At 41.1% G+C, this 13,913-nt stretch overlaps 1 protein-coding gene across 4 annotated transcripts in view; it reads left to right on the top strand.

The window, feature by feature from the left end:
- NDUFAF6 (NADH:ubiquinone oxidoreductase complex assembly factor 6) overlaps window positions 1-10,178 on the top strand; it is a 39,412-nt gene extending 29,234 nt beyond the window's left edge. For all 4 annotated transcript variants that reach the window (XM_004697467.2, XM_045298908.1, XM_045298827.1 and 1 more), the window contains 3 exons: window positions 283-384; window positions 4,011-4,067; window positions 8,655-10,178. In XM_004697467.2, the coding sequence (XP_004697524.1) occupies window positions 283-384; window positions 4,011-4,067; window positions 8,655-8,783 (288 nt within the window). In that variant the 3' untranslated portion in view covers window positions 8,784-10,178. The remainder of the gene's footprint in view (window positions 1-282; window positions 385-4,010; window positions 4,068-8,654) is intronic.
- Window positions 10,179-13,913: the final 3,735 nt, after the last annotated feature.

Raw genomic sequence — 13,913 nt, 5'->3', positions numbered from 1 at the left:
AACCATTGCTAATGTTTTATTGCATATTATTCCAAATCTATCAGTCTCTCCATTAGTGTTGGATTACCCAATTGGCAAAGTAATTAAGCAAGCACAGGTAAGCCCATGCATACCTTAGGTAATCTGCTCCTGCTTTCCATACACACACATATTTGCACATTTATTTTGTAAAGTATGAAATTAATCTTAGATTGTATATACTGTACTATCATCTTTTTTGGAGCCAAGTTACTTATAAGTGTACTTTTAGAGTCCTGACATGATGTACATTTTCCTACGTAGCATGGTGTTTCACAGGAGGATTTTCTACGGAAGAACCAAGGTAAAAATGTGAGAGATGTCGTATATGACATTGCCAGCCAGGCACACTTGCATCTAAAGCACGTAAGTACCCTCTTCCCTCCAACTCCTTTAGGAAATGAGCATTTCTAGAGCTTGCTTGTCAGCCTTCATTCATCTCTCATTGAATTCTCTTAGGGACTATTAGAATTTTCACTTCACTAGGTTCTCTGCTATAGTCCTCAGCATCTAGTGTCTGATACAGTATTAGAATTTAATGATTATTTGTAGGGTATAAACAAATAATCAGACTATAAATTCCTTGAAGACAAAGGCTCCATACTAATCTTCTTTTGAATGCCTAGGATAAATGAGTATAGTTCAGTTCAACAGCAGAGTTATAGATACTGCACGTGGAAATTCAGATGGGAAGTTAGTAAACATCAGGAGGGGTTTGGGTGAGATCTGAGAATATTACACAAGTATAGAGGGACATTTGTGGGAACTTGAGTTGTCCCAGTTCATGGACATGTAATTGCCTGAGTAATATTCATTCCCGGGCCTTCCTCCCTGAAGATTGAGTCAGTAACTTGGGAAGGGACTAGGAATCTGTATTTATAAAAAGCTTGATTTTTTTTTTTTTATCAACAGCTATGTTTGATAGACTACTCATTTATAGGGTATATGAAATATGGCCTTGAAAAGTGGGTTTAGGAGGGTGGGTTGAAGATACTGGAGCTTTGGAAACTTTGTGACGCTGTAGAGCATAGTGGAGCCCTGTTGATGTAGTTATTAAGTGTTGGGGTGCTAACTGCAAGGTCAGCAGTTCGGAACCACTAGCTGCTCCATAGAAAAAGACAAGTCTTTCTACTATAAGAGTTCCAGTCTTGGAAACCCACAGGAGCAGTTCTACCCTATCCTGTACTGTTACTGAGTTGGAATCGACTCTACGTGGTTGGTTTTGACTAGTGTGGTGGGTGAGAGTGCAAGCCCTGGAACCAGATGTTTGAGGGTAGCCTAGCCCTGCCATTTACTCACCATGCACTCTTCACCCTCTGTGCCTCAGTCTCTCATTTGTAAAAAGATCATACGAATACCTAACTCAAATTCTGGTTATGTAAATCAATGAGTTATGATACATAATGAGTCCTATAGCACTGCCTGACATTTAGTATGTGCTAATTAACCTTCACCATACTTGATAAAGCAGTAGCCTTAATGTTGCACTCTACAACATTAGTGGCATTGGTGTTTAAACTCTGCCTGCAGTGTTTGAAAGAGGTGAAGGTTAGGAGCTAGGTTAGGAGAGAGGAGGAAAAAAGGTATCTGATGTAGAGTGAGTGGCTTAGCCACACACACATGCACACACAAATGCATTTAATATAACCACTAGACTTGGCAACTGATTGAATTTGTCAGGATCGGGGAAAGGGAAGGATGAAGGCTGTGTAAACAGGTCAAGTATAAATGATAATGGTGCCAGTATGCTGGGCACTCAGGAGACTGTATACTCCCTGCAGACATAACTGAATTTGAGGTGATTAGAGAACATTTAGAAAGATAGACTATTGAAGAATGTAGATTTGTGATTTTGAAAGTAGATCTGATAGATTTGAGTTATTCACAGAAAGACTTATGGTTAAAGCTTTCAGTTTAGGTGAGAATGTACATCTAAAGAAGAGAGTCAGGTACAGAACCTTGAGACCCACTTGTTTATTTCTCAGCTAGCAGGAGAACAAGCCATTTTTAGCAAGAAGGAAAAGGAAAGAAAAACTGAGAACCGGTGTCATGAAAAGCAAATAATAGCAACAACGAAACCTGCTTCCCTTGAGTTGGTCCTAACTCGGTGAATCTACAGGACAGAGTAGAGCTGCTCCGTCGGTTTCTGAGGCTGTTTCATCTTGACGGAAGCAGACTCCTTAACTTTCTCCTGCAGAGTGGCTGATGGCTTGGAACCACCAACCTTTTTCATAGGTTCCCAAAGTTATTTGGCCTCCTGCCCCCTTTGTAGAAAAAAAATTAGTTAGTGCTCCCTGGCAATGGAAAACTTGTACTACCGCCTGTAATTCAAGGTAAAAGGTAGGCATCTGTTATTGCAGCCCCCTTGGATGGTTCTGTCATTCCACCTCCAGGGGATGGTGTCACCAACTCTGGAAACATTGACTTAACCATTGTGCCACCAAGACTTTCTTGAAAACTAAGAATAAAATTCCAAGAAAGGGATAGCCAAGTATTGCATGCAATGGAGAGATTAAAGAGAAAAGTTGCCGTGGTGATTAGTGTATCATGGATGATCATAAAGGAGCACTTGAAGAGGAGACCAGTAATGGGGGTGGGTGGAGGGGTAGTGTAAAACCAGACTGCAATGGGTTAAATGAGCCCAGAAGTAGAGGCAGTAAGTAGCTTCTGTGCTGGGCATAAAGGATGCCATAAGCAAAGGCTTCCATCTGAGCGGGGTCTGATGAGTGCAGGATGGTTATCCTCAGCCACAGGGGGCCAGGAAGTCAAGCCCCAGAGCAGTGGGAGCTGGCTTGAATGGATGAGGTTAGAATTCTAGGATGAATCGTTGTGACTTGATCCATCAGGAAGTTTAGTTAAAAAATAAAACAGTGACTTAAATATGTGAATTTGATTGGCTATAGAGAATACATGGGAAGGTTTGGGAGCACAAAGACAGGGTAGCCAGTTAAACCAAAACTCAAACCAAATTTAGTCATTGAGTCAATCCTGACTATAGGTCAGGGTAGAATTGCCCTTGTGGGTTTCTAAGACTATAATTCTTTATGGAGTAGAAAGCCTTGTCTTTCTCCCAAAGAGCAACTGGTTATTTCGAACCACTGACCTTGCAGTTAGCAGCCCAACAGGTAACCACTATACCACCAGGGCTCCAGTGATATTCACTGCAGAGGAGAGAATGGGAATCCAGGTTGGGAAGAGGGAGCCCTAGTTAGGCACTTGACTGCTAACCAAAATGTCAGCATTTCAAGCCCATCAGCCCCTCTGGATAGAAAAGCCCTGGAGATCTGCCCGGAAGGATTACAGCAAACCGGGACTCTTGAGTCCGAGGCCATTTGGATATGTATAACATCATCTGAGGGCCATACTGGTCAGGCATTTAGTTAACTCATCCTTAATGTGATGGCTGTGGGAGTAAGAGGAGGCTTTTAAAGAGTTACAGCCTTGGAAACCCACAGGGCAGTCCTACCCTTCCCTATAGGGTCACCGTGAGTCGAAACAACTTGATGGCGGAGTTGAAATCATCAGTAGCAGTTAACGTCACACACCTGACAAAAAGAAGCAGTTCAAGGCATCACTTTCCCCCCAAAACAAACTCCCTGCATCACAGCCTAGGAAGCCCAGTGGGTAGTTTTGCTCTATCATGTAAGGTTGTGGTGATTAAGAATTGACTAACTAGCCATGGTTTGGTTTGATTTTGGTTTCTTTACTACCGTGCCCCGTAGAGTTAAAGGGTCAAGGCAATTGGAAAGTGCCTAGAGCCAATCTGTGAGAACGAATGTAATTACTGAAATAGGAGCGATGTTACCATGCATCCGTTCGTGTAGGAAATTAATCTTAGTCAGCAGGAGATGAGACATCCTATCCGCCTTTTGAGAAGGGCCCTAACGGGCTTGTCAAATTGTGGGTGTTCTAGTGTTCACTTTTAGAAGGGGAGTGTTTATTTCCAGAAGTATTTTTGTATCTGACCAGTTTCCTTTTCTCTTCTTTTTCAGGCTAGGTCCTTCCACAAAAATGTTCCTCTGAAAGCATTTCCTGCGTTTCTTCAGACGGTAAGGAGATTAACAAACAAGGCTCTAGAATTAGTGAGACAGATGTATGTGGCCTCTTTTTATGTTTTAGACAGGAGCCAGTGCAGTTCTTTTGTTTGCAGCCTTGGTTCTGTTTCCCCATTTGTAGTGGGTTTTCCCAAGTACCTTCTGGGATGGCTGGTCCCTGGACAGAGCTCTTGGCACCAGTGACTCATAGTCCATCAGACTCAAAGCATCTTTAGAGGGCAAAATAGAACTGCCCCTTAGAACTGTAATCTTTATGGAAGCAGACTGCCACAGCTCTTTCCTATAGAGCAGCTGGTGGGTTAGGTACTGTTGGTTATACTGAGTATCCTATTAGCTTTTTCTCCATAGGAACCATATTATAACAATAGACCTGAACAGTGGTCCACAGACCAGTGCTGAGCTGGCTGCATCACAATGATGCAGAAAACGTTTTAAAATGCAGATTGCTGGCGGGGAGGTGGTCCCTAGGGGAATTTGCTGTTTTAAAGTTTCTCATGTGATCCTTGCTGAGAATTTGCCTTTCCACCCCTGACACTGAATCTGACTCTACAAGATGCATCAGACACACCTGGTAATATGTGTCAGTTATATAAAATTACTCAGTTTTCCTGAATTGTCTAATTACTTCCCAGACAGAGTTCATGAAATTACATTCTTGCTGGCTATCCTGGTAGGATATTTAATATTAATTTTCAGCTCTAGAGTGTATAATTATGCAATTTGAAGCTACCCTTTGGTGCCTTCTGATTCTGTGACCGTAGGTGGGCCTCTTATTTAACTGCTCCAGGTCTCAGCTCCCCTTCTGTAATAAAACATTTCTCCCAGGATGTCCTAAGAATTAAGTGACAGATGTGTTGCAAGGATTAAGTGACATGTGATATGCAAGCACCTGGCACATCAGATTTGTTTAAATGCCCTGTATCAGTAAGAGTGCCAGGAAACGGATGGTTTTACTGGTGGGAGGACATGCACATTTCTTAAAGAGTAGATTTTTTTTTCAAAGCTTTTAAAAAGGTAGTGATTTTTTATCCAGCCAGTCTAATTCTAAAAATCTAGCATAAGGAGCTAAATAAATCTGGATTTGTGTTTTTAAAATGATAAGATTGTCACTTATATATAGGAAAATAAATTGGAAGTAACTTACAAAGATTGATGAACTTACAAACTGTTAAAAAGAATACAGTGGGAAGTCTTAGAGATGCACACAGTATATTAAGTGGGGAAAAGGTTACACGACATTATGATTATATGATTGCATTTTTAATAAGAAGAAAAGGTTTTCTGTATATATACTCCCATATATACAAACCAAACCCCCAACGCCCCACAAACTAGTTGGATGTGACCCCGTAGGGCAGAGCAGGGTGGGCAAGAGAGCCATTTGTGGCTCTTTTGGTACATACATGTGGCTCTGAAGAGTAAAAGTGAAAATGAAAATAAAACTATTGTGGTTTTGTTATAAAATTTAAAGGATATCATTCAGATAATAGTGATATCTGTTTGTAAAAATATATTTATGACTCTCGAATAATTTTTAAACTGTTCTCAGGGACAGGATTCGCTTTTCCATCTCAGAAGTTTGCTGAGCACTGGGACAGAGTAGAACTGCCCCTGGAGGTTTCTGAGACTCTTGGAAATCTTCATGGGAGTAGAAAGCCTCATCTTTCTCGCACACATCAGCTGATAGTTTCCAACTGCTGACCTTGTGGTTAGCATGCCAACACATATGCCCATCAGGTCTCCTCATATATTGCCATCATCATTCTTAAAACATTTGCTTTTTACTTGAGCCCTTGGTATCAGCTCCTCAGTTTTTCCCCCTCCCCACTGCCCCATTTCTCATGAACTCTTGATAATTTATAAATTATTATTTTGTCATGTCTTACACTGTCTGACGTCTCCCTTCACCCGCTTCTCTGCTATCCATCTCCCAGGGAGGAGGTTATATGTAGATCCTTGTAATCGGTTCACCCTTCTACCCCACCTCCCCTCCACCCTCCCGGTATCACTACTTTCACCACCTGTCCTGAAGGGTTCATCTGTCCTGGATTCCCTGTGTTTTCAATTCCTATCTGTACCAGTGTACATCCTCTGGTCTAGCCAGATTTGTAAGGTAGACGGGATCGTGACAGTGGGGTGGGGGGAGGAAGCATTTAGGAACTAGAGGAAAGTTGTCTGTTTCATCGTTGCTACACTGCACCCTGACTGGCTCCAGACTGTACTTTTTATGGGAGTAGATTTCCATGTCTTTCTCTTATAGAACTGCTGGATAGGTTGCTTATCCATTGTGCCACCAAAGCTCCGTTAGTTTTCAGCTCTCATTTCCCCAACAATCTTTTTGAACTCATATGTGCATATATTATAAATCATGCCACAGTGGACACCTACAAACTCTTCCATTTAACCGAAGAAATTGAGTGTTGTTGTTACATGGCATCCACTTCGGTGTTTTCTCATCCCAGCCTCCAGCCCACCTTCCTGTATCAGACAACCCAAACGGAACCAAGCCTCTTGCCATTGAGTTGCTTTCTAAGGACATGTCTAGTGCTTGTGTTCTGCCTCCTGCTTGGTTGCATAGTGAGTGCATAGGCTCTGAAAGGCTTGCCAGTGGCCCCCTAGGCACAACAGTTGGTTGGTCTCTAATCACCTGAAGTGAGTGATAGGAAAGAAAATCAGGAGCAGGAGGATGTGGACCGTGTGGTTAATTGCCTCCTTTGCCATGAGACTAGAGGAACTGTATAATGCCCAGCTACCATTAACGAACATTTTGATCAAAGATTCCATAGAAAAATCTTGATCAAAAGAGGCAAATGCAGAACAGAATTTCAAATGCTTGTGATCTCCAAATTTTCTGCAGCCAGGGAATGGCTGAACTTCTGAAACTCCTGTCCTCTCTGAGAGAAGCTTAAAACCCTAAACCAAAAGTATCACAATCCTCTAAAAACTGAAAAATAGTGTAGCTTCACTACTAAAAAAAGTCTACTTTGAGCATTTTGCTCGCAGATGATGCATATGAGATCAAATTGGCACAGCACCTAACAAGACTAGGGGAAGCGAATTTATGTTAACGAGAGGAATAATGAAGAGAGGTGCAGACCGTAAAGACGAGGTGGATGTCATCGAATGGTACGTGTCGAAATGGCTGATGGGTTTCTTTTTGTTTTGTTTTGTTTTGTTTGCTGTGCGTTCCCAGCAACAACAAAGTTAATAAAGTTTAGCAGGATTAAAAGTAGATAATGAATTTGCTTATTTGTACGCTCGTAAAGGGCCGTGATGTCAGGTAGGTGTTGAGCTGCTAACCACATGGACGGTGGTTCCCACCCACCTCTCACTACGTGGGAGGAAGTTAAGTCTGCTGCTCCTGGAAAAACTTACAGTCTCTGTACTATGTGGGGTGTGTGTGTATACTGTATATGTGTACCACCCATATATAGGGTCGATATGAGTCAAAATTGACTTGATGGCCATGGGGTTTTTGGTGGGTGGAAAGGAAGTCTATAAGAAAATATAATTTTTATTTCCTTTTTGCTCATCTGGATATTCTGATGATTCTGTAAGCATAACCCATGGGGGTCGCACAGGCTATGCACTGCAAAACTTTAAGGGGGCACTGTCCATGCGGACTAGCGTGGGAGTGATGCCACTTTCAATTGTGGAGTGCAAAACTACGTGGCTTTCCGTTTATTAGAAAAGTCATTCAAACAAATAAGAGTACAGAGCACTGTCCATTGTTAGGGTTTTCCTTCCTGGCCCTATCCTGACAAAACTTTGTGGTGCTTTGTGAGATGGAGAGGGGAAAGGGTCCTCCCTGGTTGGAAATAGTGTTTTCTAGCAAGAACACGCCGATGCAGCCAAGTAGAGCCAGCGTGGCGAGCTCACGTGTGGCAGGGCGGAGCTGTCACGAGCAGGACCTTTGGGAAGTAGGTCACCAGGCTTTGTTGTGGAGAACTCTGGTGGGTCGGAACCGCCACCTCTTCAGCTAGCAATCAAGTGCTTAATCAGCGGTGTCACCCTTTGCATCGCGTCCCTTCTGGGGGGTCGAATGACCTTTCACAGGGGTTGCCCAAATCATAACAGTAGCAAACTGACAGTTATAAAGTAGCAGGAACGGTATTAAAGGGTTCTGGCACGAGGAAGGTTGAGAACCACTGTGTTTAATGGTGTGTGCCACCCAGAGACCTTTCTAAGAACCTGGACTTTCCAAACGTCTTCATAAGACACTCATTTAAACAGTTTGAAATCCCTTTCATGGCACAATGCATTTTTGGAGTTAAACTTTCTTTTCTTTTTCTTTTTTTCTGTTTGAAACATTCTTTTGTGTTCCTCAGAACCTAATAAGACTTTTAATCTTCTCTAATTAAGAGACTTGATATTTCTCATACTCAGCCTATGGTATTCTTTTACTGGCCCATTAGAAATTTCCATAGATGTATTTATTCTTTTTCTCCCTTTTAAACTTTATAACACATACCAGGTCATCCCAGGGAAACAGGAATATCCCTAACATTTGTCATCTTTCTGTGGTTTCTTTTAAAGACTTGATCATTTGGTGATCTCGCAATCACTTTTTTTTTTTTTCAGGTTGCTCTAGAGGACTATTTAAAGAAAATTCAACGAGTGGATTTTAATATATTCCACCCAACTTTACAGCAGAAGAATACATTACTTCCATTATCTTTGTATATTCAGTCATGGAGAAAAAGATATTAAAATAGTTTTATGGCATTGATCCTCATTTATCATGTTTACAAATATAATGTTAGAGTTCTTGTCTACCTACAAGAGGAGTGGATGCTATAATTACAGAGAAAATTAATGTATTGGGTGGACATCGGGAGACTCAGAATGAACGAGAAGTTGCTGAAGACCTAGGGTGCCAAGATTCTGCCACAGGCACTACTGCTGGCACCGCCAGCCCTGACACTCCACTGCACTGTTATTGTGAAGTCAGCACCAGCAGGGGGCGTCATTTCAGCTTGCCACTCTCCCAGCGGCCAGAGGACCTGAAGAGGAATGCCTCCTTGCATTACTCTGGGTAGGAATCCGAGCGCGCTCAAATAGCATCGGAGTATGTACACTGAGCAGCCAGACCTCAGCTGTCCAGTGCTGCTGGAACTAGTGTTTTTTGTTAGGGGCTTTGCAGAGTGGGGTTAACATTGGGGGAGTGTCTGCCATTGTGTAGAGGGCTTTATGTATCCTTAACATTCTCCTCCCCTTTGAACAAGGAGACCTACTGGCATGGTGGCGCAAGGTTGTCAGTTCAAGATGAAGCTCTCAGTTCCTATAAAGAGTCACAGTCCTGGAAGCCCTCTGGGGCAGTTCTGCCCTGTCTTGTACATGAGAATCGTCTTCATGGCATTGGGTTTGATTTTGGTTTTAACATCCCTTTAAACAACTTGTTTAAGGTAACCCAGATGGTTATTAAGAGCTGGAGCCTTAATTTGACTTTAGGCCTAGCTGGTTTTTAAGCATTTGCTCTTTGTTAAACCCAGTTTCACTCCTGCCATTCAACATGAATATGATCATGGAGCAAATAGAAAAGAAGTCAGAATGGTATTCAGCATTTATTTAGGGAGTTCTACATTTTTTTAAACTAGTTTACATTGAGCTCAATGATAAGCATTGGGGCATGTGCTTTTAAAGGGGTTCTTGTTTGATCTTACAAACCCTAGGAAATGAACTTTTTAGGGTGGTGAAAATTTTTATTCTAAAATATATACTCATAAAAACAAATTATATATGCTCATTGCAAAAAACAAAACTGTCAATATTGTGGGTAATTGGATCTGAATGAATGTCTTGATTCCCAAGCATTCTGACAGTTTCCTTTACCTTGCTTCTCAGGCTTGTCCCGCCCCCCACGCATATCCCTTCGGTGTTCTGGTGTGCTTGTTCTGCATCAATATTTATCTCTAGGTCTGTGGTCTCAGACCGGGCTCCCTTGTCTTTGTGCCTACTGAAAAAAATGTGGGTTGATGATGGATTACAATATTGTATCTTTGTAATAAAATTCCAACTGAGAACTGCTTGCGGGCAAGAATATACTGTGTGACTTCCTGCTTAGAGCAAGTAGACTAATAAATGTACAAATGACAGAATTTGCAATGAAGTTGTATATGTATATTCTGTTAGTTGATACTGTTAGTTGATACTGATACTGAAAGAATATCTTCTTGTTTAATTCTGAGACTTTAGAGATCCATTTAGCTTATCTTGAATTGCTAGTACAAGGAAATAGGACGCATTTCCTCTTGGGATTCTGAACAATCCAGGGTTGGGGAGTTCACTGAAGAGAGAGTTGCCAGTACACATTGGCCGCAAGTCTTCTAGGTTACATTTGCCTGCATTGAGTGCCTAAGCATCTTGGTTCACGTGTAAGAGTCTTGAAAAGAATGCTTTAAATACGGAGCAGGATTACTGAATACTGGCTCCAAAGCTAACTTTCCGTTAAGTAAACAATTTCTAAATATTTTGCAGGCCATTTAAAATTGTATATTAGAGAGATTTGGATGAATTAAAGCTACCAGCCTCCTTGCAATTAAGATGAGGGTCTTCTCAGAGCCATTTACGTCAGAATTTTCCTGGCTTAAAATACAACCACCACCCCCCCAAAAAAAAAAAAAAGATAACTCCTCTAGAAGGTGCCAACATTCTTTTTCCATTTCTAAATCTCCCTTTTATTAGTATTTTTAAGGAGTCACAAATTTAAGATGTATTTTTATACTGAATTAGTATGAGCAATGGATAGCATATATAAATTACAGATTCATCTTAAGTAAAGTTACCTACAAGAGGGCTTCACATTTTTTATGAGAAAATTCTACCTTTTAATTCCATTTTTCCACAATATGTATATGTGATATATACAAATATCAATAGAAAATAAGTTTGAAGTAGTTCCCAATCAGTTCACAGTATTCTTTCCTTCTGGTATCTAATAAAATTATTCCCGAGAATGAAAATGATTAATATTTATTGAGCACTAATTTGAGGGTGCTGGACTCTGCACTTTGGTACATTTGTCTTCACAGTGAACTAGACTTTAGTCTTCAGCTGAAAAATTTGCTTCAGACACTGCAATTAGTACCAGAGCTTGATGTTAAACCCACATCCGTCCAATGCCAAAACCCATGTTTTAACTATTCTTGAAACTAAAATATTTAAACTGCCAGATTTAAAAGCTCAAGGGCACAACCGTTTAAAGGAAAAAGTCTTAACCGCAAATTTTAGCTACAAATTAGGTTAAAAGAAAAAAAGTCCTTACCAAGCATATTCCAGCTTCAAATTAGGTGAGAAAGAGAAGTGCTGGTCAGTGGGTTTATAGGAGGGACACTCGAGCTGTGGTGGTGAAAGGATCTTTCCCCGAGGAGGTGGCATGTGAGCCGTGTCAGGAAGGCTGGGCAGGAGCCAGGACGCAGCATAGGCACTGACTTTGGGAAGAGGTCCTGGCTGACCGCATTCTGTACAAAGTCTGGGGGGCAGAATGGTTGGCACATGTCAAGGCTCTTTAGTTTTGGGCTTTAATTTACTCAAGTGAAAAGAACAGAATGTAATATCCAGAGTTCTTAGGACGTGTGTGAATAAAAAGTGGCCACATCCTTGACCTTGTGAGATGTTATGAATTAAGATCAAAGACTTGGGAGGTTATTTTTGATCCACTTCAACAAATCCTCAGGTGACCTTGGGTTTGCATGAGCTCAGAAATAGGACAGGGAAGACATTGTCCTAGTTGCCCTACCCAGAATGATCCACCAAGTTGTAAATATTTTGGAGACGGCTATGAAAACAAAGCAGTATTCCTGCTGTTCTTACAAATAAGGAACATGGAGCAATGACACTCAGAACTGGAAAGGGTGTGGGGAAGGATTTGGAGCAATGACTGAGGAATGGTTGGAAGGAGGGGGAAAGAGTTGGAGGGAGTAACAGAATACATAAAAATAATTTGGACAGCATATTTTTCTCTAAAACGAGTATTTCTTTCTTGGGTAATTGTTACACTATTAGAGATTAGTACCCTTCTAGAGAGAAAGCTCATGGTAGATGGGGAATATGGGTAAATTTATCAAACAATGAAAAACGTGAATAAACATGAACTTTCTCGTCTTAGCTTCTGTTGCTGTAACACATACCATATATACTTGAGTATAAGCCAACCTGAATATCAGTCAAGGCACCTGATTTTACTACAAAAGCTGCATTCAAAATGTGCTAAAAAAAAACAGCTTATACATGAGGATATATATATTATTCTCTCACAGTTGAGGCTACAAGTTCAAATTCAAACAAGAAATTCCAGAACCCTTTCTTTCTAATTTGGAGGAAAGTCTGTCTCCTTTCAGCTTCTGTGGCCCTGGCATTCGTTGAAGATCTCCATGTGTCATGGCATCGATCTTCCAGGTTTAGGAGGTTCTAAGCTCAGACACCCTCATAAGAAAGGTTGCATTACTCTTTCTTGGTCCCTATGGTGCTGACTTCTCTCCTTTTATCTCCTGTAAGATAAAAGGTGTGACTTACCCGTCGGGGAGCATGAGTTGCAGTGGTAAGGTTGTGACTCAAGACCCACCCTATACTAATAACCCTATTAACATAACGAGGCTAGGATTTAAAACATCCCAAATTGGAGGTTAATTACATCAGATTACAAAACAGGCCAAGTGGATATATTTTAGAGGATATTTCAGTTTATGGCAATGTTTTCATAGCTTCACTTTTATTAATAAAAGATTGAGAAGTGGGTAGTTCTAATTTTTTATAAATTATTGCTTTTTTTTCTTAATTGCTGTGTTTGCCTGAAATGAAGTATTTTAGAGCATCATTCAAATTTTAGTCCTTTCACCTTTTTCTCTCACTGTCTTTCACTAGAACAAGAAAAAAATGGCATTTATGGCATTTCTTTTCATTCTTAATATTTTTGCCCCTTCTCAAATGGTAAAAAGCCAAAGAAAGAGGACACGTATCACTCATTGCTGTTCGGTTCTGTCAAACTACTTGTTGGGCGTCGTCTAGTCCACTCTGACGCACAGTGGTCCTCTGTACAGCAGAGTGAAATAGCGCACCTTCACAATGGTTCCTGTTTGGGCCCGTTGTACTCACTGTAATAATCCATCTTGTTGGGGGCCATTCTCTTTGTCCCCTACTCCACCAAGTCTGATGTTCTCTTAGGACTGACCACTGTTGATGACATACCCACAGGAGCCTCCTAAGGAGCAGTCTTGACTACTAAGACTTGGGTGTCCTTTTGGCAGTCTATGGTAATTTAACTATTCTTCACCAAGCCCTTCATTCAAATGCACCAGTTCTCTGGTTTTATGAACTGTCCATGTTTGCCGTACATCTCAGGCAGTTGGAAGTACCATGGCTGGGCCAAGTGCACTTTAGTCCTCAGGGACGTCATCGCACAAACGACAGGGCTTTTGCAGCAGATTTGCCCAATGCAATGTGTCACTTGATTTCCTGCCTGCTGTTTCCATGGACATTGTGGATCCAAATAGAATGACATCCTTGACCATGTCAATCTTCACTTATCATGATGCTGTCTAGTGGGTCGGTTAAAAGCTTTTTTCTGTATATTGAATATCCATATTGAAGGTTGTATTTTTTGATCTTCATCAGCAAGTGCTTCAAGTCTCTTTTAGCAACCAAACTGCAACACCTGCATACCACAGCTTCTTAGTGAGCCTCCAATCCTTATTTGTCATTCTTCATAAAGACCAGACAGCTCATCTGGTTTGTGGTCATTAGTGTCCAATGCATCAAATCTATTGAGATGGTCTCTAATTTCAGATGAGGTATATTCAAGGTCATATTTTGGCTCTGGTAGACTTGTTTTCATTTTCTTCA

The sequence above is a fragment of the Echinops telfairi genome, unplaced genomic scaffold (assembly GCF_000313985.2).
Source record: "Echinops telfairi isolate 266 unplaced genomic scaffold, ASM31398v2 ScPeMD7_1;HRSCAF=3_0, whole genome shotgun sequence".
Classification (NCBI taxonomy): domain Eukaryota; kingdom Metazoa; phylum Chordata; class Mammalia; order Afrosoricida; family Tenrecidae; genus Echinops; species Echinops telfairi.
Note: the sequence above shows the minus strand (reverse complement) of the source record. Positions and strands in the feature narration are given on the sequence as shown.